Source organism: Cricetulus griseus (genome assembly GCF_003668045.3).
Source record: "Cricetulus griseus strain 17A/GY chromosome 1 unlocalized genomic scaffold, alternate assembly CriGri-PICRH-1.0 chr1_1, whole genome shotgun sequence".
In the NCBI taxonomy this organism is placed as follows: domain Eukaryota; kingdom Metazoa; phylum Chordata; class Mammalia; order Rodentia; family Cricetidae; genus Cricetulus; species Cricetulus griseus.
In genome coordinates, this window is record NW_023276807.1 from 221,172,917 (window position 1) to 221,196,902 (window position 23,986).

At 45.0% G+C, this 23,986-nt stretch overlaps 1 protein-coding gene across 2 annotated transcripts in view; it reads right to left on the minus strand.

The window, feature by feature from the left end:
• Ptk2b (protein tyrosine kinase 2 beta) overlaps positions 1-23,986 on the minus strand; it is a 117,005-nt gene that overhangs the window by 20,755 nt on the left and 72,264 nt on the right. For both annotated transcript variants that reach the window (XM_027390286.2, XM_027390287.2), the window contains exons 3-14: positions 18,858-19,036; positions 18,278-18,365; positions 16,359-16,438; positions 6,208-6,270; positions 5,963-6,017; positions 5,413-5,553; positions 5,087-5,161; positions 2,984-3,085; positions 1,980-2,097; positions 1,530-1,569; positions 1,082-1,128; positions 168-218 (exon numbers count right to left, since the gene is read on the minus strand). In XM_027390286.2, the coding sequence (XP_027246087.1) occupies positions 168-218; positions 1,082-1,128; positions 1,530-1,569; positions 1,980-2,097; positions 2,984-3,085; positions 5,087-5,161; positions 5,413-5,553; positions 5,963-6,017; positions 6,208-6,270; positions 16,359-16,438; positions 18,278-18,365; positions 18,858-19,036 (1,039 nt within the window). The remainder of the gene's footprint in view (positions 1-167; positions 219-1,081; positions 1,129-1,529; positions 1,570-1,979; positions 2,098-2,983; positions 3,086-5,086; positions 5,162-5,412; positions 5,554-5,962; positions 6,018-6,207; positions 6,271-16,358; positions 16,439-18,277; positions 18,366-18,857; positions 19,037-23,986) is intronic.

Consider the following 23,986-nt stretch of genomic DNA (forward strand, 5'->3'; position numbering starts at 1 on the left):
GAATCTCAGCTTTCAAACCAATGGTCCCTCGGTTTTCTCTGTCAGAGCACATGTGGATGAGGACAAAGGTTCCCCTGAGGTGTCCCAGGAGTCCACATGATGTCACTCCCTGAGGCCCTGATTGTGGGCACTGTGGTGGTGGCCTAATAGCCTATTCAAGAACCTACCTCCTGGCCTTCGCAGGGTCTCATCGGGAATCTCTGCATAGATGTCTGATTCTGTAACAATAGAAAGGGGCCCGGCCCAGGGGCCCAGGGTCTTTACTAGGCACAGCCAGGAATTAGGCCATGGCTCCCACCTAAAAGCCAGGACAGTCAAATGACTGGATGAGGACTGGGTCATGGAGAAGAGTCCAGGCTCCTGTACCAGGATTCAAGGAAGCCACATAGCTGAAGGCACTTCCGCATGCGTCCGGGTTTACTCTCTCAGTTTTGTTAGTTTCAAATGACACATTACCCATTTGACCTTACTATTAACTTGATGTTTTCATCTCTCCCAAATCTGACTACTGCAGTCCCACCCTACAGCATGATGACTGGTGTGGGCCTCCGGGAAGGTGTGAGCGTTAGGTGATGTCATGAAGCAGGGACTCCTAATATAACTTAGTGTTCTTAAAAATAGAGGAAGACATGCTAGAGCTTGCTCTCTTTCTACCAATGTGACCACATGGCAAGGAGGCAAACCCAGAAGAGAGCCCCCACCAGACAGACTCTGCAGAGACTGGACATGCCAGCCTCTAGAGCTGGGAGAAATAAATGACTGGTTTTGAGTCACTCAATCTGTTGTATTATGTTTGTGCCATGAAAGCTGACCAAGATCAACACAGTACCATGGTATAAACTATTCTGCTGGGTGGCAGTGGCACACACCTTTAATACTAGCACTCAAGAGGCAGAGGTGGGCAGATCTCTGAGTTTGAGGCCAGCCACTAATGGTATCTTTGAGCCATGATTGAGAATTGATAGGGAAGGTGGTTTACTGTGACGTGAAGAGAAGTCTTGGTAACACCAGGAGAGGAAGCAGAGATGGTGAGGAAGCATGAGGGAGAGGCAGAAGCCGAGATTACAGTGAGCATGCTTACCTATGCTACAGCTTTCTGAGAGGTGGGACCGTCGAGCCTCCAGGTTTCTGCAGGAGAAGGTAAGAGGGCAGGGGATGGCTGACCTCAGAGTCCTGCAACATTCCCCTCAGCCAGCCTCACTTTACCTCCATTCACCCACCCAGCACTGGCTGGATCTTGAAAATCAGCCAACAAATCTGTCAGTGGGATGGGAATGTAGCCTAGAACTCCAAAGGGCAAGAGTGGAAGGAAAGACAGAAGCCGATTTCTCAAGATGGCACCAGGTGGAACGGGGAATATTCCCATGTTTATGTACTGGGAAGGAACACGCCCCATACTGAAATGCTGAGTGAGACTCAGTCATTGTCTTGGGGACGACGAGGGATGTGGGGTGTCACTGCATGCTTTCCAGTCCTAGCCCATGGAGCCTGAGCTTAGGTCTCTACCCCGGCATCCCTCTCATACTCACAGTGTGGGGATCTGAGGCAGGCTGTTTCTTTTCTCACCATCTATGGGAAAACATAGAAAGGGAGGGTTAGAACAGGCCTGAATGGATGGCGGATGGGGCACTGTTTCTAAGGCTGTCTGCATCACAGTGGAAACTACTTGGGCTGTAACTAGAACCTTCCTTGTAAACTTCCTCCTGCCAATATCACATGCAGCAGCAGCCTTGCCTATTTCCTGACTGGTCCCCAATCAGGGTTACACAGAACAGAACAGTCAGAAGCTAGCAAAGGCTCTGATATGCCAGCGGATGCAAACACAGCTCCTCTAGGAGTTACTTCCAGGAGTTGACCACCTAGAATTGACTCCGCGCCTCCTCATAGTCCTAAAATCTTTGCTTCCACTTAAGGGCCAATGCCTGATCATCCTTCTGCCGTCCACCTCTGGGCTACTCTGTCTCCGAAGCGACACCTACCTTTCCTGGCATTCATGATGAGAGAGCCTTGATGTTCTCCCTGCAGCCGGCAGTAGCCGTCTATGAGGTCAGCCATGTTCTCAGCCTCTGCCAGGGACGAGGTTTTGATGGACAAGGACTGTAGAGAAGAGGTCAGCCACCGGTGAGAAAGCAGAGCCTCAGCTGGAGTCCATCCCACAGGAAGAGGAGGTTACAGGACCTGGCCCTACCTCTGTGGGATTCCTCCTACACTTTTCCGGAGTATTGTGTGTGTGTTTAGAAATAGCCTCCAGGGGGCACACTGGCCATCCCTCCAGCTGCCTACCCAGTGCTCTTTGTTGCAAGGCTAGGTCTGGGTCATGCTTATTTGGATCTCTGAGCAGACAGCACAATGCCTTGTGTTTTGTGAGTGCTCCGTGTGTATGGGCAGAAACTAAGAAGTGGAAAGTGTGTAGGACTGGGGCCTCAGCACAGTCTGGGAGAGACAAATGTTTGGTGGTCTGAGGTCTCTTCCATATTTCTAACTACAAAATAACCCCAGATCCCTTAGGTCTTGATTTCTAAACCATTGCTTATTTGCTAAATGTTAGATTTCTGCTATGTTCCTTATTTTCAGCCACCTTTCCCTACTCTAAAGCCGTTTCTACTTCTTTCCTGATAATAAAGAAATACTTCTCATATTTCCTTAAGTTTTGTCATTATCACAGCCCCTTGTTTACCTGCTGGATAGAGTTTTAGTTTGGTGGAGAAGACAGGACTCAAAGTTGTCACTGTGTGAATGTGGAGGTTAGAGGACAATTCACATAAGTCATTTCTCTCTTTCAACCACATGGGCTGGGGCTGGGGCTGGGGTACTGAACTTAGATCACTGGGCTGGGTGGTAGGTGTCTTTATCTTGCCAGTCATGGGTACAGTTTTCTTAACAAGATCAATCAATAGAGAATCCCTAGTTCATGCTGGATTTGAACAGGCTGGATTGACTAAATCTCCCCCACAGAGCTCTCAGGTCCCCCAGAGATGCTCACCTGGGGGGCGCCCTCGATGCCCAGCTGCAAGACTGCCTGGCCCTCTTCCAATGGGAGGCACCGAATGGACTTGATTTGCTTGAACTCAGCCAGGCAGGTAGGCTATGAAAGAGACAGAGAGAACTGAAGACTATTCAACCCCAGGATCTGACCAAGGAAACCGATCAAGCTGAGGGTGAGGATGAAGATGGAGAGAATAAGGCTGGAAGGTCCATTTCAGAAGTCCAAGGTGCTCACATGGCAGAAGAAGAAGGGAGGAAGGTCTTCTTGTCAAGATCATATGTCCAGTTGGCTGAAGTTGAACTGAACCCAGATTCCCAGGGAGTCCTTATGCACCACAAGAACAGCAACACTCCTCATCCTACTTTGTGCAGCAGCAGCATGGCCAATAACGAAACACCTGACACATGCTGCTGTCTCCAGATCCTCTCAACAAGGATCCTCTACACCAAGGGAGGATGGTAGATGTGTTAGACCAAATGGGGACGGGGATAGACATATGGAAAAGCAGGGTTATGACTAAAATGGTGTATGCAAGATAACGCAGGTATATGGAATTACATTAACTTATAGTATTGATGAAAATACATGTTGTAGATAATTTATGTGGATTTTACATAAGATGTCTTAATACATTAATTAAGTATTACATGCTTATATGCTAGGGGAATATAATGTAATGCACGATATACATTAATGTATTATGGACTAGATAAATTTATGTACTAGAAGTTGATGTACAAGAAGTAGTTTAATAAGAATTTCAGCTTTGGGTGCTGACGGTGGGGGTTAAGCCTTCCTTCTTGACATTGTCCTAAGAAGATTTAATCTTCATTTTTGGTTTACAAGACCAATGTAATTTTTATACTATTAGGACATTAAGTGAATTTTAATACGCTATCTTCAATTATACTAGCGATTGGTATAAAAATAACGATGATAGAAAAATATGCAACGGAAGCAATTTGTCCAATAATAATAAATGGGTATTCTACTGGTTGACCTCCGATTCATGTAAGGAGTAGTAAGTCTGCTACTAATAATCAGTATATAGTTTGTGTGATAGGTCGGAAAATTATAGTTCGAAGTTTAGATGTATGTAGCAGTGGTAAGGTGGCTAGGATAAGGATGGAAAGAATTAGGGCTAGAACTCCTCCTAGTTTATTGGGGATAGATCGTAGGATAGCGTAGGCGAACAGGAAATATCACTCTGGTTTAATGTGTGCGGGAGTATTAAGTGGATTTGCAGGAGTGTAATTATCAGGGTCTCCTAAAATATCTGGGAAAAACAATACTAAAATTATGAGAGCAATTAATAGTATGAAGGCTCCTAGTAGGTCTTTAATCGTATAATAGGGGTGAAATGGAATTTTATCTGCGTCAGAATTTAGGACTGTTGGATTATTAGAGCCAGTTTCATGTAGGAATAGCAGGTGAACTATTGCTAGGGCAGCGATAATGAATGGTAGGATAAAATGGAATGCGAAGAAGCGGGTTAGTGTGGCTTTGTCTACAGAGAAGCCTCCTCAGATTCATTCTACCAGGGTGGTGCCTATATAAGGGATAGCTGATAAAAGGTTAGTGATAACTGTAGCTCCTCAGAATGATATTTGACCTCATGGTAATACATAACCTATAAATGCTGTTGCTATTACTGTAAATAGTAGGACAATACCTACATTCCAAGTTTCTACTATAGTGTATGAACCATAATAAACCCCTCGTCCTACATGAAGGAATAGGCAGATAAAGAATATTGAAGCTCCGTTAGCGTGTAGATAGCGGATTAGTCAGCCGTAATTAACATCTCGGCAGATATGGGTTACTGATGAAAATGCTGTAGTTGTATCTGATGTGTAATGTATAGCTAGGAATAATCCTGTTAGAATTTGGGTAATCAGACAAAGACCGATCAATGATCCGAAATTTCATCATGATGAAATGTTTGATGGGGCTGGTAAGTCCCATGGCCTTACAGAGTCTTTGCCCTGAGCAATGGGGAATGGAGGAGAAGAGCGGATGGGGAGACTGAAGAGGAGGCGGGGAAGAGGGAAGGATCTCTGAGCTAGAGCTAGCTGAGCCTGGCTCTTGGGCTTTCTTTACCTTTGTATCTTGACTTGTCAGCTGACGGATGCCTTTAGGGCCAATGACCAGGTCCACAGTAATGTTCCATCCTTGCTGGATAAAAGAAAAGGGGTCTGTTTCCATGCTGCCCACTCCTACCCAGAAATGTTAAGACAATCTCATGAAGGTAGACTCACACCGCCATCTCTCCAGCTTCTCTGTCTTAAACCCCACTATGCAGCTCACCTCTTACCTCTTACTTCTCTCTCCCTGCCCACCCTCCTCTTTTCCCATTAGCCCCCTGGAGTCCCATCCCAGAGGCCTGGAGGTCAGGTAGGGTGAGGTTAATAAGAAGAGGCCATTACAATGAGTTCGCAGCGATAGGTCTCTTGGTCGATGTTGGCAAAGCCTGCCAGGGTATTGAAGAACTTCATGACACACTCTTCCTCTCGGAGCGACGCATACTGCTGGAAGGTCTGCTGGATCATCTTCCGGAACTGCTTAGGCTGGAAGGGGGTTGGGAAGTGCTGAGTCAGTTCAGGTTCCTGCCTTAGGTCTTGGAGAGGCTGTCCACTGCTACAACATGGCTCCCAGGATCCCCACCGTGACAGAAGCCCAGATGTGTTCCCTAAAGCTCACAACTGTCTCCATGGAAGCCCACCCTAACCTTGGGGGGGAAGGCAGGAGACATGGAATCTCATGACCCAGGTCATGAAATAAATCAAGTCTCCAAGGCAGTCTTGAGCCAGGTGCATCCCATCCTGATTACCAGGCCTGGAGGGCCGACCACAGGCATTGACTTCTTATGTCAGGTAGCCTAAGGCTGTAGAGTCTCTTCTCCCGTCCCTCTGGCTCTCATCCCAGGACTCCAATGGAGAAGGACTCTCTGGTCTCCTTGCCCCCTGCTTCCCTCACCTTTAAGTTTTCCTGCATCTGCTTTGGGAAAAACAGGTCCAAACCCACTTCTTTTCTGAAAGAACAAAAAACAGAAGCCCCATTTGACACACATTTTTGACAAACCAAAAGGAGGTGAGAAGGCTTGGAGACCAGGGAACTGGGCCCTAGGGCTCTGGGCTGGGGAGATGGACAGGTGAACAGGACAGCCGGACACTGGGGAAGGGAAGGAGTGGGTGGGGAGCTATGTCTGACATAAAACTTACTCCAGGAGTTCAAAGTTGGACTTTTTGTCCAATGCATTGTGAGGCATGTCCTTGAAGAATCTCCTGGGGAGAGAGACAGAGAGACGGCATAGAGAAAAAGGGCCGACAGCTGGAGGGTGAAGCCCTCAGAGTAGGGCATCCAATGTCCATGTGTTGGCCTCCAAGCACCTTTCTCTAGCAGATGGAGGGACCATGATGGGTGGTGAAAGATTCCAAGAGCAATAAAATCAGATATTTCTGAAACTGTGAGGAAAGATGAAGCCCATGGACTTCATTCCTCAGAGACTCTAGTCTTGTGCTTTGGGGCTCTAGCCCTTGCGTTTCACCATTGTATAACCAAGTGGGAAAATAGTTCTATCAGCATCAGTAAACACAAACAACCCTTGAGAGGTAATGGCACTTGCCACCAAGCCTGAGGACCTGTGTGTGATCCCCGGGACACACAGGATCGAAGGAGACAGCTGACTCCCATACCTTGACCTCTTGTATCCTACCCCCACACACGCATATGTGTATATAAAATGTCTAAAACCAAATAATCTAGGGCAGCTAGACCTTATGCTTTCAGCCCAGGGACATCATCTCCCAATGTGGGTACATATGTTTGCATTTCCATCTAGATAATTACTGTAGTACATATAAAACTTTAGAAGTCACAGAAGAAAATGAAAACTAATAATCCTACCAGATAATATATACATTTTCTATCTGTAAGCCATGCACCTATATAGTATATATATGGCTATATATACTATGTGTTATGACTATATAAAGAAACAAGAACTACACTATAAACAATAATGTGGAGTATAATAGTATAAATTATATTAATAGCTTATTTGTAGCAATTATGGTTTTAATATGAGGTGAAATAGACAATGCCCCCAGGTATACCAGAGTTCCTACCCTGTCGAGGCCACTGTGACTAGTAACGTATCATCAGCTATTGTAGACATTGTCCTACTCTTGATCTTACATTATAGTCACTTGGGGTCCCTTTAATGCAGGTGGTCACAGATAGCTGGAGATACTTCTGCACTAACACTGCAAGCAGCCAGGTGGGACTCAGGGTTCTGAAACAGTGAACCTAGCTAACTGGAACACAGAAATGCTCTAGCTTCACACCATTTATCTAGGATATTTATTTTAAGATTTGTGTTTCTGTGTGTGCTAGCACATGGGTGCATGCACATTGCTGCCTGTGGAGACCAAAAGAGGGTGCCAGATCCCTTGCAGCGAGAGTTCCAGGTCTTTGTGAGGGGCTCAGTGTGGACACAGAGAGCTGGATTTCAGTTTTTTGATAGAACAGTAAGCACTCTTAACTCCTGAGAAGTCTCTCCAGATCCTACAGTGTTTCTTCTTGGTGGGTTAAAAGATAAATATAAGTAAGTCTGTTTAAGAACTAAGGATCCCAAGGAAGTATTGCCATACTCTGGGTAAAGGAAAACAACTACACCACGAATGACAGAAGAAACACGCCCCGCCCCCAACATCCAATATGGACTGCCCCATCCTTAACAGTTTTTAAGACTCAGTAGCTTTGAATATGATCTCAAATAAACTATATAGCAATAGCAATGTTTGCATCTTGATAAATATTAATTTTACTTTTAGAAAACCAAATGCATTGGAAAACTGAATAGAATTGCCTATTGACGAGGACATCCCTGGTTAAGTGAATTTCAGGCACTTTTAGGGATTTTTCTTTTTCTTTACTTTTCCAGCATGTTTTCAGCTTTCCATATTAATTAGTATTACTTCTTTACATGAAAAAATTAAGGCAATGAGTGTCATGAGACCAAGGTCATGGTCTTTAGAGGAAGTCTATCTACTGTTAGATATGTACTTAATGACTGCCTTATTCTTTCCTCATAGTCATCCCCTGGGGCTATGAAGACTAGAGTCAACTTCTTCCTTGGATGTCATACATATGAAGGAAAAGTTCTTAGGTGAATTTCACTGAGCAGTCGTTTATATAAGTTCCCCTCCTATCCACCCACACTCCACCCCACACACATCAGACTGTTATCTGCTTTTGTTTTCATTGTCTGACATAGAAGAAAAGAGACACCAAGTAAGAAAGAGTGAGGAGAATGGGCCCATAGTAAGAAAGGCACGGTATGACAGGAGACTCCACACTGAATGCATTTAAGATGTGACAGGGTGGAATGGAGTGGGGCAGAAAATTAAAGATCTCTTATTTCAGTTTTCTTATTCAATCAAGTGTTAGGAATAAAGCCCGAGGGGAACCTTGGTGGATTCCATGGTAGGTGAGGGGGGTGGGTTAACTGGGGGGATCGGGGGAGAGGGAACGCGGGACACACACAAACCTGCCAGACAGACAGAGCTTAACTGAGAAGTTTTATTAGAAAGGGAAAGGGGGAGGGGGAAGGAAAGAGAAAAAGAGGTAAAGAGACACAGAGACAGAGAGAGGACAGAAGAGAAGATGGAGACAGGAAAAGGCCTGTCTGCCCCAGGAGAACAGCAGGAAAGAGAGGGAAAGAGAGTGTAAGTGGGAAGGGCTCTCTTTTAAAGGGGTCCTTTGCACCTGCATGTAGACTACATACTCATGGAACCCTGGGCTGACCAGAGTATTGCCTGAGTGCATCCTGCCAGGTGACAGGGCAGGCCGGCACAATGCCTGGATCCTTACATCAACAAGGGGCACACGTGACTGAGTCTCTGTAGCTGTGCTGTATATGTTTAATTTACTAAACACATTCTTAGTGTAGGGACTTGCACGGGCCTAAGTATCCTCAGAGGGGGCAACTTGACACTACATCCCACAGTCTAAAACACTTACCTATATCTGGAGGTGTTTCGGTTGCTCCACACAGTGCTGGCAGCATCTAGAGATATGGACTACAGCGTGTACGCATGAAGACCTCGTAATTACAAGAAATTACCCAGCCCTAAATGTCCCTAAATGAGGAGAGAACTTAGGAAATGAGGAGCCATGGCTCTTCCCCTCCCCCACTTCTCTCTATTGGGTTTGGATAGAGCAGTGCCTGAGAAGAGGGTGAGCTTGGAAGTCACAGGATGACGGGAAAGCCGGAGTTTCAACTATGAGATATAAGGGGTCTGTCCAGGATTCCTCCACCATCCACTCAAAGGTTCCTGTCATTAAGTTCTCCAAGGTCAATCATGGCAGCTTTAAAAGTTTCCCAAGCTAGTGCTACCTGCTTCCCATCATATTCCTAGAAAACCTCAGAGCAAGCCCTCACCGGAAGTGGGACTGAGTGAGCTACATGTGACCTGGGTAAGGCACACACTGGCTTGCTTCATGCAGCTGTGTTCTAACAGTACGAATACTGATTGCCAAGAAACCCCAAAAGAGAATTTTAGTTCTGAGTTACCAAGTGTGGTGGTTTGAATGAGAACGGCTCCCTTAGGCTCATGTGTTTGAATACTTGGTCCCCAGTTGGTGGAACTGTTTGGGAAGGACTGAGAGGCATGATTTTGTTGGAGAAAGTGTGTCACTGGGTACAGGTTTTGAGGTTTCAAAAGACTCTCAACATTCCCAATGTTCTCTCTGCCTTGTGATTGTGGATCAAAATTTGAGCTATCAGCTGTTTTTCCATTCTACCATCATGGATTTAACTGTAAGCCTCCTGAAACTGTAAGCCCAAATGAAATGCTCTCTTCTATACATTGTCTTGATCATGGTGTTTCATCACAGAAATACAAAACAAACAAACAAACAAAAAAAAAAAAACCACGTCGTTATGGCAGGCCCAACTATGCTGTGTTTTGGAGGAATGTGGAAGACTTTAGGACTTCAAACTAGGAAAGAAACTGAATGCTTTAAGTGAAGTCATCCTACTAGGAGCTTGGAAGACAATAGTGCTGAGAGCAATGTGGACTGTTTCATAGGAACAATGTTGGTGATGTGGCTAGAGGCCATTCTTGTGATATATTAACAAAAAAAAAAAAATGAGGCTGCTTTCTTCCCTTGTCCCAGGAATCTGCCTGAGGTTAAATTAAGAAGTATTGGATTAATTTCCTTAGTAGAGGAGATTTCAAGACAGCCTTATATTGACTCTATCACATGGTTATTAGTAAGCATTCTCACGCAGGTCTACGGTGAAAAGGAGCAAGCAAGGCAAAAAGAAATATCCAATACACAGTTTGAAGAGAAAAAAAGAGGACCAGGAAATTTAATGTTGGAGCCAAGGCTAGTACTGAAAGAGATAAGGAGAGGCCTGGCATGAAATAGAATAAAGAGAGGATGCTGTCCAGCAAGACCCCACGCTGCTCAGCTTCCAACTCATAAAAAGGAAAGGTCTGAGGAATTTTCTGCTGCTAAAAAGCAACAACAAAGGAAATCTTTTTTGCAAGTGTGATTCAAGGGGGTCAGGCTCTAGCCATGTGGGAAGTTGAACTTGGAAGTGCTGTCTACATAGTCCTGAATTCAGGGGCAAGAAGGATACATGAGTAAAGAGACTGTGGAATCTTCCTCCATGGCTAAAGAAAGACACTGACGTTGGGTCTGTAGCACAGGCATCCTTCATGGAGGCACTGAGAAGCCACTGCATGAAGCTATGAAAGTAAAGCCTGGATTGCTCTGGAGAACCCAACACACTGGAGATTTGAGAGCCATGAGGATCTGTCAGGGAGAGTGGCATATAGGGAGTGGAAACATCCCAAGATAGTCAGCAAATCTGGAGGGGTGGAGCCATCTAAGCCCTCTGACACTGGACATGGAGTGACAAGATTTGGAGTTTTCCCTGCTAGTTTTCAGTCTAGGATTTCCTCTCTGCTCCCCCCTTTCCTCCCTTTTGGAATGGTGATGTATAGTCAGCTCCATTATATGTGAGATGTATGTAGTTTGCTTTTTTAATTTTATATGTGGTTACAGTTAAGAGATTGCCTTGAGTCTCAGAAGACTCTGCATTTTTTAACTGTGTTGAGACTGTGACAGATTATGGGGACTTTTGAAGTTGGACTAAATGCATTTTGCACTGTGATTTGACCACAAGCCTATGGGGATCAGGGAGAGGAATGTGTTTATTTTTATTTTTATTTTTATTTTTTATGAAAATGATCCCCATAGGCTCATATGTTTGAATGCTTGGTCTCTGGTTGGTGGAACTGTTTGGGAAGGATTAGGAGGTATAGCTTTGTTGGGTGAGGTATGCCACTAGGGTGGTGCTTAAGATTGAAAATGATTCCAAAAAAACTAAGACACGAAGCCATTGAAGATTTTCTTTGCCGGAGTAGACAGAACCAACCTAAAGTCAAGGATCTGGCAGATGTCACAGTCTAGCTTGTGGGAAGATGCATGAGCCAAGGGAGGGGGACAGAAAAGCCTTCAGGATGGAGAGATTCTTGGGCTGGCCCATCAGGGAGAGAGGATGATCACTTCCTTAAATAGATGCTTCCTAGGCCTGATTTAAAATTATCTCAGCAGATAAACCCAGGCAGGAATATCGACTTACACAGTTTAAAGAAGTTGCCCAAATATGGAAGTAGTTACACCCCACCCCCAACCGCCTTGTAATGTTAAAGGGAGAGATGAGAAAAGAACTCTGTGCTCTATGGTACATGGGGTGACATGCTAATAGTGATTTAATATTTCAAAAGCAACGGGATTTGGGACATTCTTACCATAAAGAAATCATACATGTTCATGAATGCATGTGATCACTATGTGCCACTCAAAGACAAAACTTAAAAAGGAAGACTTTCTCAGGCTGAAGAGGGGGAAGGAAAGAGCAGGCCAAGCAGAGGGAATGAATCCAATGAAGAGACTGTCCTCCTAGAACAGGTGAGTGTATTCCCTTAAGGTCACTTGGGGTATACAGCCCTTGCGGGACAAATGAATGAATGGCATTTGAGATTTGTGATTAAAAGAAATATGTATATCAAATATCTAACAGTATATTTTAAAGGAGTTTTGAGCTAAGTATGGTGGTGCACTGCACCCCTGTTATCCCAGCACATTGGAGGTAGAGGGAGGAGGACAAGGAATTCAAGGTTATCCTCAGACACATAGTTTGAAGGTGACTTGAGCTACATGAGGCCCTGTGTCAAAAATGAAATTTTGCTGAGCACAAGGATAACACATTTTGGAATGAAACCCAAAACCAGCAGCATTTTTAGATTGTTTTGGGAAGTAATGAATAGGATATTATTGAATTAGGAAAAGGAGGCTCAGTTTGCCCCAGTCTTCTGATGTACAGTTTTCATAGCTCACTGCTTCCATCCCTAATGGCCCCCTTTCCCCTACAAAGTGGTCTTAGAATCACCAGCAACAGACATGTCTAATAACTTGACTGCTTCAGTTCCTGTGTTTCCAATGCTTGGAACCATCACACATCATTCAGAGGTCCTGGAGGGCAGATCCTGCTCTTCCCAGGGACTCTGTGATGAGATCCTCCCACATGGGTGGCTGTCAAGGAACACCCATCACCGAGTGAAGCTGCACCCCTAGCACTAGCTGGGTCTCACCAGGCTGAGCCTGCAATACTGAGAAGCAAACACTAGATGGCAGTAGTCTATGGGCAGATACAGGTTCATGACTAATACACACCCTCAATCCCCAGGACTAAAGAAAATAAAGACATGCTAAATCCACTTGGCTGTAACAAAAAAAAAAAAAAGTTAACTTGTTGTCAACATTTATAGGTTAACCACGAGGTCAAATTCCTTCTGAATCAAAGCAAGGTGAGTATTCTTTCTCTGATCCTAATCTTGACTTGTCAAAAGTCATTACCTAACAAATCCTAGATGACACAATCACTATGATTCTTTGGTTCAGAAAATTCTGTTGTTATACTGGGTATGGGGAAGTGTTCCTGGTAGCCTCAGGTCAGAGCAGATAAGTTACTTGGTCTTTCTGACTAATTTCTAGTAGATGGCCCATGGACTTCACATTTTAATTTGCAGTAGGATATTTACACTAAGTGATGCATTTGGCATCTATAAAGTGCTTCTCTATAAATAATAAATAAATGTCAATTAGCTATCATTTCAACTATATGGTGATCTGAGAAAGGCAACACCATGATAACAATAAAAACATGAGCAGTGGCCAGGAAGGTAGAGACAATCAGATGTTCCAAGCAATGAGACTCCTGCATGGCATTTCAAGAGTCCACACTCCCAGACTGTGTGACACTGAGGTGAACCTTGATGTGAACTGTGGGCTTTGGGTGACACTGGTGTATCTGTGGGTATTCACCGACTGCAGGAATCACACTGCTCTGTAGGAATCGCATTGCTCTCGAGGGACACCCAAACAGAGAAAGCTGTGTATAATCAGGGCCCAGGATCTGTGGGAAATCCCTATGCCCTCTGCTCACTTTTGCTGTGGACCTAAAACTTCTCTAAATAACAATAAAGATGAGTAAACTGGGGCTGAGGGGTCAGCTGCAGTGCTAGAGCGCTTGCCTGGAATACATGAAATTCTGTACCACAAATATAATTAAGAGCAATAAGAAAAGGCTCTAGCCTGCCCACTCACAGAGACAGGCAGGCTACCTCATCTCCCCGCACAGTTCTCTTCCATTCTGGTGCCTGTCAGGGCCTGTGACCTCCTCCTGGCCCCCATCTCCCTCTCTTTGGGGTTCTCCATACCCCAGACCCCTTATACATTCAATGAATGAACAACTAATTCTAGAGCACATCTGTCCCTGTCCTTTTTCTAAGAGCTCTAAATATATTAACTAACTTGTGCTCCCCAACAGCCCTTCAAGATTGTTATTGCTAACATTGATCTTGTTTTAAAGAATCAATGTATGGGAGAAACGGATTAAGAAATCAGGGCACAAAGAGATTAAGCAACTTGTCAAGAGCAACATGGCAAACAAAATCTTAAGAGTCCTGTCCAGGCATCCCACTTTAGACTCTTGGGTCTTCCCAATGAGCCCAATTCTTCCCAACAGGAACCTGGTCCCATGAGGTTGATGTCACCAGTCTTATGCTCATATCATACGTCATTAAGTCAGGAAATGGTATGTTATTCTTTTCTGATGTCATTTATCGATAGGCAGGTTATATAACTTGTGATCTTAGTAGAATGAGGCAATATTGCCCATGATTTTCAGCAAAGAACTACAGTTCTAGAAGGTTCTGCCTTACAGTCTGATTTTCAGAAATGTGTCCTACTCTTGGTGAGCAATGGTGGTAATCTGATTTTAAAGATTCAGTCACCACACCACCATGTAAACCTGGCATTCTAGCTTTCCATTTGAAAATCACTGGGCCTGGAAGCCTACTAGGTTTGGGTAGATGTTGTCCACATCCCCTCTGGAACAGAACATCCCTGGCCCCCAGAGTCAGAGCCTGCCTCTTTCTGAGGCATAGGACACATATGGCAGGATGTTGGATCATTAATCAAGTATTGGTTTGGGGACAACTCTAAAGTGACTAGGGAATAGACACTGTGCACTCTTGATGAGACTGTCTTTAGAGGCCAGCTCAGATGCCTCTCTGGTTGTCTAGCCCTTGAGTACCATGCTTGGCACTTAGGTTATAACCAATACCAGTTTGGAGATGGTTGGAGAGTGTATGAATATGAAATCATTTGCCAGTAGATTACTGGAGTCTCAAAATGACACCACAGTCTAGCATGAGCCCCACAAATACAAAGCTTAATAGAACTGCTTTTCTGAATTGTCTCATTTCTGAAAGGAATCTTGTAGTATACGGTGCAGGCTCCAGGGTTCCAGCAGACCCAGAAGACAGACAGGAGCACATTTAACAAACCTCAAGACATCCCTCGTGCACCAGCTCTGAGCACCTAAGATGACAGGCCTTTATGGTGATGCTCATGGGTCCTTGCTTGTTGGGACCAACTGCCACTATTTGTAAGGCTATGAGAAGTCCTTAACAGGCCAGCCATCCCAGCTACACAAATCAACGTGGAACCTTCACCGGATATTTGCACAGTCCCTCCCATGGAGCCCATCAACCTCTCTCCAAGGCCCCAGTCCCATGGAAGTGGCAGCAGAGTTCTATCCTCAGTCAACTTAGAAGTCATGGGTAGAATCAGAATCCCCCCAGAACGACTCATTGGGCCAACTGGAAGTAACACTTGGTCAGGGTTTCCCTGGCAACTGAAAGTTTTCTAGCAATTCCAATGAGGCTAACTGTATCTAAACCACCTCCAAAGCTGACGAAAGAAAGTTCATCTTCTAAGGTCCCACACAGGTCTTGTAGACTGTAGGGTAGGATGCTAGTGTATCTACCTCCCAGGTAACTATAATGTGCAGCCAGATGTTGAAGCTGCTTTTACACAGATGGGGGTGCAAAGTAGGGGAGGGAGGTAGAGTGGCAGATGGGTCATCAAACTTAAGGTGTTGTGGCCTTGGTCAAGACCTGGCTAAGAGCACACGTTTATCCATAGGATCCTCTTCTGCCCCAAATGGCAATGAGACCCAACAGTTAAGAGTTAAAGCCTGGTTTCTTAGACTGTCCCTCTGTCTCACTTTAGTGATGTCATTTTAATGATACCACCAGCCTGCCATCATAATGGTCATTGCTTCCACTATCTCATACCCTGTGGTTCCCCAACCAAGGATTTTGTGTGCACTAATCCCTGGTTCTGGAAACGCCCCAGTTCCCCACCCTAAACCCACCCATTATCTTTCACTTCCTCCTAGGAACAGTTCAACTTTCTTCTTCTGGTTAATATCTCCTGGTAGAAGACTGTTTGGGACATACTCATTTTGTCTCTGATTATAATGAACTATGTACACATGCCACCTCCACACACTGTGAATTGGAAGTCATGTTTGGATGGTGTGTTAACATATGTACAGACTGAGTACAGCTTGGAGCTTGGGATGCAGCAATGGGTAGCCCAGACTGAAATACCTGTCTTTGGGAGGTTTCCTACTCCAAGGCTATAGTCCCAGAAGCACTTCTGAATCACTGAGTGACAGCAGCAGTGATGGGCAGGTGGGAGAAACAGGCGTCTCAGAGGTAAGGGTAGGGACAGGCCAAGGTGCTGAAGGAGACCAGACCGAGCAGAAGTTGCCCTTCTCCCTTGTCTATCGTGAAGACTAGATGATGAGACCTTCAGGCCGTTAGCCTTTTCTGCTCTTCCTGTTTCTCATATGCCCTCTTTTACTTTCTAGATGAGGGACAAGCCAACAAGTTCAAAGCCAGCACTGTGTTCTCCCTGAAGAGTGTTCACAATTACCTACCTGAGCTCCAGACAGCCCAGCTGCAGAGCCATGCCTTCACTGACCTTGCTGGCATAGCGTTGCATGTAGTCATTCCGGAGCTGGTGGGAGAAAGGCCAAGGGTCAGACACACACCCTCAATTTTTCTTCCCAGAGCACAAGCCCCTAGGAGGTAAACACACAGATGCCTCCTGGGCTATGTCTCTCATGTATATGTTGTTAGTTTGAATGAAAGTGACCCCCATAGACTTATAAATTTAAATGCCTGGTCTTCAGTTGTAGGAATTCTTTGGGAAGGATGAGGAGATGTGGCTTTTTTTGGAGGAGGTGTATCACTGGATGCAGGCTTTGATGTTTCTAAAGTCCAGATCATTCTTAGTGTCTCTCCCTCTCTCTGCCTCTTACCTGCAGATAAGGACGCAAGGTATCAGCTACTGCCCCAGGACCATGTCTGCCTACCTGCTGCCACACCCCCCACCATAATGATCTTGGACTCATCTTCTGAAACTAAAGGACTACTAAGCCCTTCTATAACTTGCCTTAGTCATGATGCCTCTTTACAGCAAAAGAAAAGCAACCAAGACAGTTTCCCTCCATAGACTAGTGTCTCCATCCCCCTCTCCCATTGCCATCTTGGAGATAGCAATAAAGAAGTCAGGCTCAGTGGTTCATGCCTGTAATCTCAGCTACCCTGGATGCTGAAGCAGGAGGATTGCAAGTTCAAGGTCCCTTTGGGTTATGGGAGTTTGATAAGGCCAGCCGGATCAACTTAATGAGAGCCAGAATGGTGGCATGTGTCTTTAATCCCAGTATTTGGGAGACAGAGGAAGATGAATCTCTATAAGTGCCAGGCCAGCTTGGTCTACACAGTGAACTCCAGGACATCTAGGTTACATAGAGAGACCCTGTCTCAAAAAACAGATAAAATAAAAATGAGATGCTGGAGAGGGAAAAAAAATGGCTGAGTATTCAGCTTAATGGAAGAACACTTGCCTAGCAGGCGCGATGTCCTAGATACATCCCTTAGTATTGTAAGAAAAATAAAAGAGAAGGAGGGGAATAGTAAGCAAGAAAGATAATGGAAGAAGGAAGTAGGGAGGCAGGGAGGAAGGAAAGAAGGAAGTAGGGAGGGAGAAAGGAAGGAAAGAAGTAGGGAGGCAGGGAGGGAGGAAGGAAGGAAGGAAAATTTGGAGGAGGAGTTGGTGAATTATCTAAGTCCATGTTGATAAATGGTTATGGATGTCACTCAGAGTCCAAGAAGCATCTGGCTTGATGTCTACCAACAAGAGGAAAGTACAGGCTAAAGACCGGAAAGGAGCTGGTGGTGCCTGCTCCGTTCTCACTGCTTCAGAGCTTCCCCTGTGCAGGTGCTGTGTCAGGTACTTGTTTAGCCCCACAGTATGTGAGAGAGGCTCAGACAGCCCAAGAGAGCCACCCAAGACACTTTAAAAAGTTTTGTGAGCTGGTGGGTGCCATGTGGTAGCTTAAAAGAGGCCACAACAGGAGCATTTACACCATGAGAATTGGTAGGAACTACAAAGCGTGACTGGCTCTTCCTCGGCCAAGGCACCAGCATCCTGCCATGGGCATTACTTGGTCCTCATAACAGCTCTCTAAATCAGATGTCATTATTATTATTCCAGACTTAAAGAGAGGAGAACAGATTCATGCACATGCAGTCCCTGGGACTGCTAGGGTAGTCCCAGAAAATAGCAGAGGTGTGTTGGAAAGCACACCTCTTAGAGCCTGTGCACTAAGCTGCTTTTCCTGCTTCTCTAGCCAGGTACCTGTCCACCCAGAAGCTCAAGGCGAGCTGGAAGCATAAGAAACAGCCTCAGTGGGAAGCCTTCTACAAAGCTGGGCCTCATTTTTCTATTTCCCCTGAAGAGAATGGATGTAACAGCATTTAAAGTTCCATGATACACCGGGCTGCTTTTCACCTGTTGGTAAAAGTACAGCAGTGTGGTCCTGTCTTCCTTCAGGCTCTCCATGAAGTCTTCTGGCAAGTAGCGGATTTGAAGGTCATACCTGTAACAGACAGACTCTGGTAGACACAGGGAAGCCAAATTCCCAAGAGGGGCCAAAGCTACTCTAGCCCTCAGCATGCAAGGGCTATCCATGAAGCCTCTGCCCATGGCTCCAGAGCAGTTTCTCCTTTTCCTGAGTTTGACCAGGGAGAGGAGCATGCCAGGGGTTGGCCAGCAGGCACTGGGGCTCCTGGCTAGCTAGCCCCATCATCTCTTCTCCCTAGTGGATACTAGCTTCCTTAGCTCAAAGACCAGCCCTTGACCTGGGCTCTCCTCCTTCCCCACCCTCTGTTCCCCTTTGCCATAGCAACAACAGCATCTTGTATGGGACTATGCCTACTGTCCAGGGATGGGGACATGCTATGAATCCAGGTTATATTTTGAAAATACTTGCATCAGGACACTGGGGGAGGACTAAGTTCTAGAAAGCCACTCAAATTTTCTAGAAAATTCTGAGCCTTGGGAATGCTCGAAGGGAGGGTACCATTCCTACCTCCACTCAGCTTCCACGTGTAGACATTCATACTTGTCCTGCACCTCGCCCACCGTCATCTGTGGGTGCAGCCAGTGGATCTCATCTGACTTCATGTGCTTTAGCCTCAGCCCATAGCACTCAGCCAGCTGGATGTTGGGCCCTATTCGCCCACTCAGCAGGATGGAGGTGATGATCTCCTAGGGAGGAGATGAAAGGGCTAAGATTCAGGGGTACCTTCTGCTGGGCTCTCACAGACTCCCCATACATATTCCCTAACCTTGTGTGACAATCTGTCCCGGATATTATTTATTGCAGATTCTCTAACAGTTAGTGCAAGCCTTGGTACACACTGTGTTCTGGCCGATGAATGAACAATTTGGCAAAATGAGACAGACATAGAAGAAGTGGGAGGAGGTAGCAGAAGTGAGGACAAGATGCAGAGGCTGAGAGCACAGATCAAAACAATGGGTACCAGCTGAGCATGTGCCCTGTGAAAAGCCCCTTCTGGGTGCTTTCCAGTCTAGGCAGCAGGATGCAGTACAAGACCAGGCTCTGCTGGGTCTTCTCCACACGTGACTTCACCGAGTCCACGCACTGCGTTAGAGCTGGTAAAGAAACTGATGCTGGGGTTAAGCTGGTCCTGTGATCTCTGGACCTCTGAACTCACGTGTTCTACTTTGCCAAGCTGACTTAGGGCATGGCAGAGCTGGAGGAGACAGAAGAGACCAACTTGAAGGAATTGAGTGGCACATTGCCCACACAAAAAACACGATCTCAGGAAAGCTGACAGGAAGGCACTAGCTTTCTTGTTCCGTTTTCTTTTCTTTTTTTTTGGCGGGGGGTTCTTTTTGTTCTTTTATACACAGTTTCAGCAGGTCTCATGTCCACAGCCCAATGCCACCACTTCCTGGCCCAGACAGAGAACATGAAGGTCAGTTGCAAGGCTGCCTAGAAGCCCATCAGTAAGGTTCTGACTAGCCCAGTTAGCTGTTGGTGCTCACATTTCACAGGGGTCCACATCCATTGAGTGAGATGAACCCACTTCTGACAGAGTAGAGTTCTCTGGATGCAGATTTAAAGTGTCATAGACACTGAGAGTCTGAAATGCAAGGTTACCCAGCTTACAGCAGCCTACCCCAGCCTACCCCAGCCTACCTCAACCTACCCTGGCCTACCCAGCCTACCCCAGCCTACACCAGTCTACCCTATACCTAGTCTACACCAGTCTACCCTAACCTACCCTCGCCTACAGCAGCTTACACCAGCCTGGAGGCTGTAGTCTGACAAGAGAGAAGAGGGACAGTTCGTTGTTTAGACTGTATGTATTTTTTAAACATGCCTCCCAAGAAGTTGTCTAATTTAGTAGGCAAAGTGGATTTAATTCCTTTATTGAAAATTAGAAGAAAACATGTTTCTTTTTGTCTCCACTAGGAAAATGTCAAGACTAATATTTAAGTAATGTTGGTTTAAAAGAATGTCCAGTTTATGCATCAGCTTGGACACCCGGATGACTTGGTCTAGTTGCCGCCTTCCAATTCTCTGAACTCCATGAAATACGAACTAGAAGACCCTCAGCCACAAAACTCCCCTTCATACTGAGTAAGATAATGTCTATCAGAGAAGCTTACTACCGGTCTGTGAGATGCATTGGAGGAGCAGGGCATGGGGAACAGAGCACATGCCAGAAATCTACCATCAGCTTGGAAATGAGAGCTGAGGCTGGAGGTGAATGATGCAATCCACGGTGGCTCCAGAGGGTGGGGCATGGGTGAGAACATCAGGTCAAAGTCATGAAGCAGTCTGTCATTATCGCCACTGGCTTCTGTTACTGACCTTCTGCTCATCTCTGCCCGCGGGGTCACCCTGATATTTTATCCAGAATGCCTCATGTCGCCACTGAGTCCCACCAGCACTCCCCACCTCTGGTACTGAAATGGAGAAGCTTCCCTTTGCCAAACTGAAATCTGTTAAGCTAGCACCTCATTTTGTAAGGGCTTGGAACCCTGCGCTATGCAGAACTGAATTTCAAAGATATGCAAAATAAGTTCAGGGGTATAAGAGCCCTCCTTGCACATGGGCTCAGCTTCAGCAATGGCCGGATGTTGCCACTTACTTCCCAAGCATGATCCACTATTGCTCTTTTCCCACAGTTCTTCTTTAAGGTGATATGTATGTATATAATACATACCCATAAAATGTGCAAATTTTACCCATTCAATACTGACATATAAATACACTCATGGGACCCACATATCAATTAAGATACATGTTTCGACATCTTTAGACAATCCTCTGTCTGGGTTGCTTCAATTATGGCTAACTCCCACTCCTACATCAAACACCCATCCCCTCTCCTAGTTTCATTGAATTTTGCCTATCCTATGATTTCATATAAATTGAATTATTTACTGTGTGGTACATTTTTCTGTCTAACTTTTTCACTTAGCATAATGTCTAAGATTTGCCTACATTGTTGATATATCAATATAAGTTTCTTTTAATTTTTAATTTTGTATTTTTTGAGACAAGATATTATATAACCCGGGATGATATTGACCTAGCAACCTGCCTGCCTCAGGCCCCTAAGTGCTAGGATTACAGGTATTCATCATCACACCCTGACAATGTTTCTTTCTCTCTTGTTAAGGCTGGGAATCGAGCGTAGGGCGTTGCATATGGTAGGCAAGAGCTCTAGCACTGACCCATGTCCCCAGATTCAGTGTTCCTTTTTGGAGATGAGTGATAGTCTACTGTATCAACAAACAGTTTATTTTATATCAACAATGTTTATTTAGCCCTCTACTTCTAGAAACCCAAGGAATTTCTGTATTTTTTAACTATTGTGAAATTTTAAAAGTTAATGTAAAGTGTTTATGTATAAATGATACATTGTTATTTGCTTTCAATTAACCCATAAGAGTAGAATTACTGGGTCAAGGGTTTTGGACTTTGTAAGAAACTGCCAGGGATGGAGAAGAATCTCAATGGCTAAGAGTGAATATTGAAGACAGATTTGAACAGCTGGTTCTCTCCATCTCTTTTCCTTCATTTTAAAATTAGTTCTTTAGAGTTTTGTCCATACAAGCCTCCAGGTTCGCATGTTTTCATCTAGAATAAGGAAGCACTAGTGCCCGAGTGAAGTGGTTTATTACGAGCTAAAACTCTTTGGAACATTGCTTGGCTCAAGGTTAATGCTTTTTTAAAAGCATTATTTTGAGGAAGTAATCTCTTACAGAGTTTAGTTTAAACTAGATTATTAAAAAATCATTTTATCCTTCTACCTTTTTGCCTCCTCCCTCTGCTTGCCTCCTTTCCTTCTCTTGTGAGTGGCAGGAGGGCCAAGGATTAGACCTGAAAGCTGGGGAGCTGGTCCCAGCAGGCACCCAGGGACAAAGAGAACTCAATAATGGTGGGATCAATTACTTACAGGGGAGCTGAGCAAAGGGAGAGATGTATTGAAAATAAAGGGAAAGTGTTGAAACTATGGGGAAGGGAACACTAGGGAGGACTATGTAATAAGGGATTCTTTTGAAATGGTTGGCTGGGTGAGTTACAATGGGGAGGGTGAGTTAGGATGGGGGGAAGGGTTGCCCTTTGAGTTGCCTTTACTAAAAGGGCTTAATGAGCAATGCCACGTCACAGTGATTTTAGAACCAAGCCTAAGTTTTAGTTTCCAAGTATCATTCTTTAGGGACATGGCCTGGAGAAATGAATTTGATGCTCACAACTGCATAGAAAGAGCATCAACATGGTATCACACAAACTAGGGTATGACCGTGCACTTCAGAAATAGGACCCTAGTTGGATCTGACTGAAAGCCTTTTCCCTAAGGACTAGCTTTCATGGTACCAGAAGGCAGCATGCAAGCTTTCAAAGCAGGGAAACAACCACTAATCCTCTTCAGCCAATGCCTATGAACCACAGCAACAACCAGCATGACTCTCTCTAACCTTACAGGTGCACACAAACCTCAGTGCCAACAGCTCTCTAATTGGACTGCAGATCTGTTCAATAAGAGGAAAATCATACCGGATACTAGAAACCTAGTCAGCTACTTGAGGCTAGTGAAGCCATGGATCTTGGAGGAGAATCCACAATCAACACTTTACTAAACCAGTATAAGCCTAACTACGTTCTAAGCACATATTCCTATACCCACAGGTAAGTGAGCTCTCAACTCTCATCAAGGAAACTCCTCTTTGCAACAAATGGAGACCATTACAGATGACTAAACCAATCAAAGTGAAGTGTTGTAGAGCCCAGTCCCAACTGATACACTCAACACAAATCCTATGCCCAAGGCTCAGGGATCATTGTGGAAGAAGGGGCAAAAAGATTGTGAGAGCCAGAGGAACAGAAATTTGCCAACAGATTGTGTCTCCTGGAAATGTCAGAAGCACACTCATAATGTCTCACTGACATGGCTGCATAAACATGACCCGAACAAAGATGACCCCAATAGATATGATGAAATGAAAGGAGGAAATCTCATGAGGCCTCAACTCTAGAAAAAAAAACCAACAAGCAACTAAGGAATGCTGAGAGCAGCAGAAACAGTCTTCCCCAGGAAAGAGCACACCAATGGGTTATCCAATTCAAAATGACCAGTCTTGGAAACATACAGACAAGAAACATGGACTGAGTAAGTTGCATTTATATATTTAGGAATACACACACACACACCACCACCACCACCACCACCACCACCACCACCAACAACAACAACAACAACAACAACAATTAAAGAAAAAGAGGTCATGAATTTGAAAGAAAGCAAGGTGGGGTCCATAGGAGGGTTTAGGAGATGGGAAAAGGAAATAGAGAAATGATGTAATTATCACAAAAAATAATTATATATATATCAAACCAACAAACAAACTAGGCTGTGAATCTAGTTCTGACAGGATAGGTCTTCCAACAGGATGACAAACTCCCTGGGCCATGGTGTCCCCTTGTGTTCCTCTATCCTTGCCTATCAAGCTGCACACCATTCTGCATTGAGAGCATCCACTGCCATCTGCCATGTGCACACTTTGAAGAGCTGGGGCACTATGGCTCCAGGGAGCACACAGCCCTCAGCTGTGGAGAAGCATATGAGTACAGACTGGAGGATGACAAGACTTTCATTTAGGGAGCTCCTTTGCCCT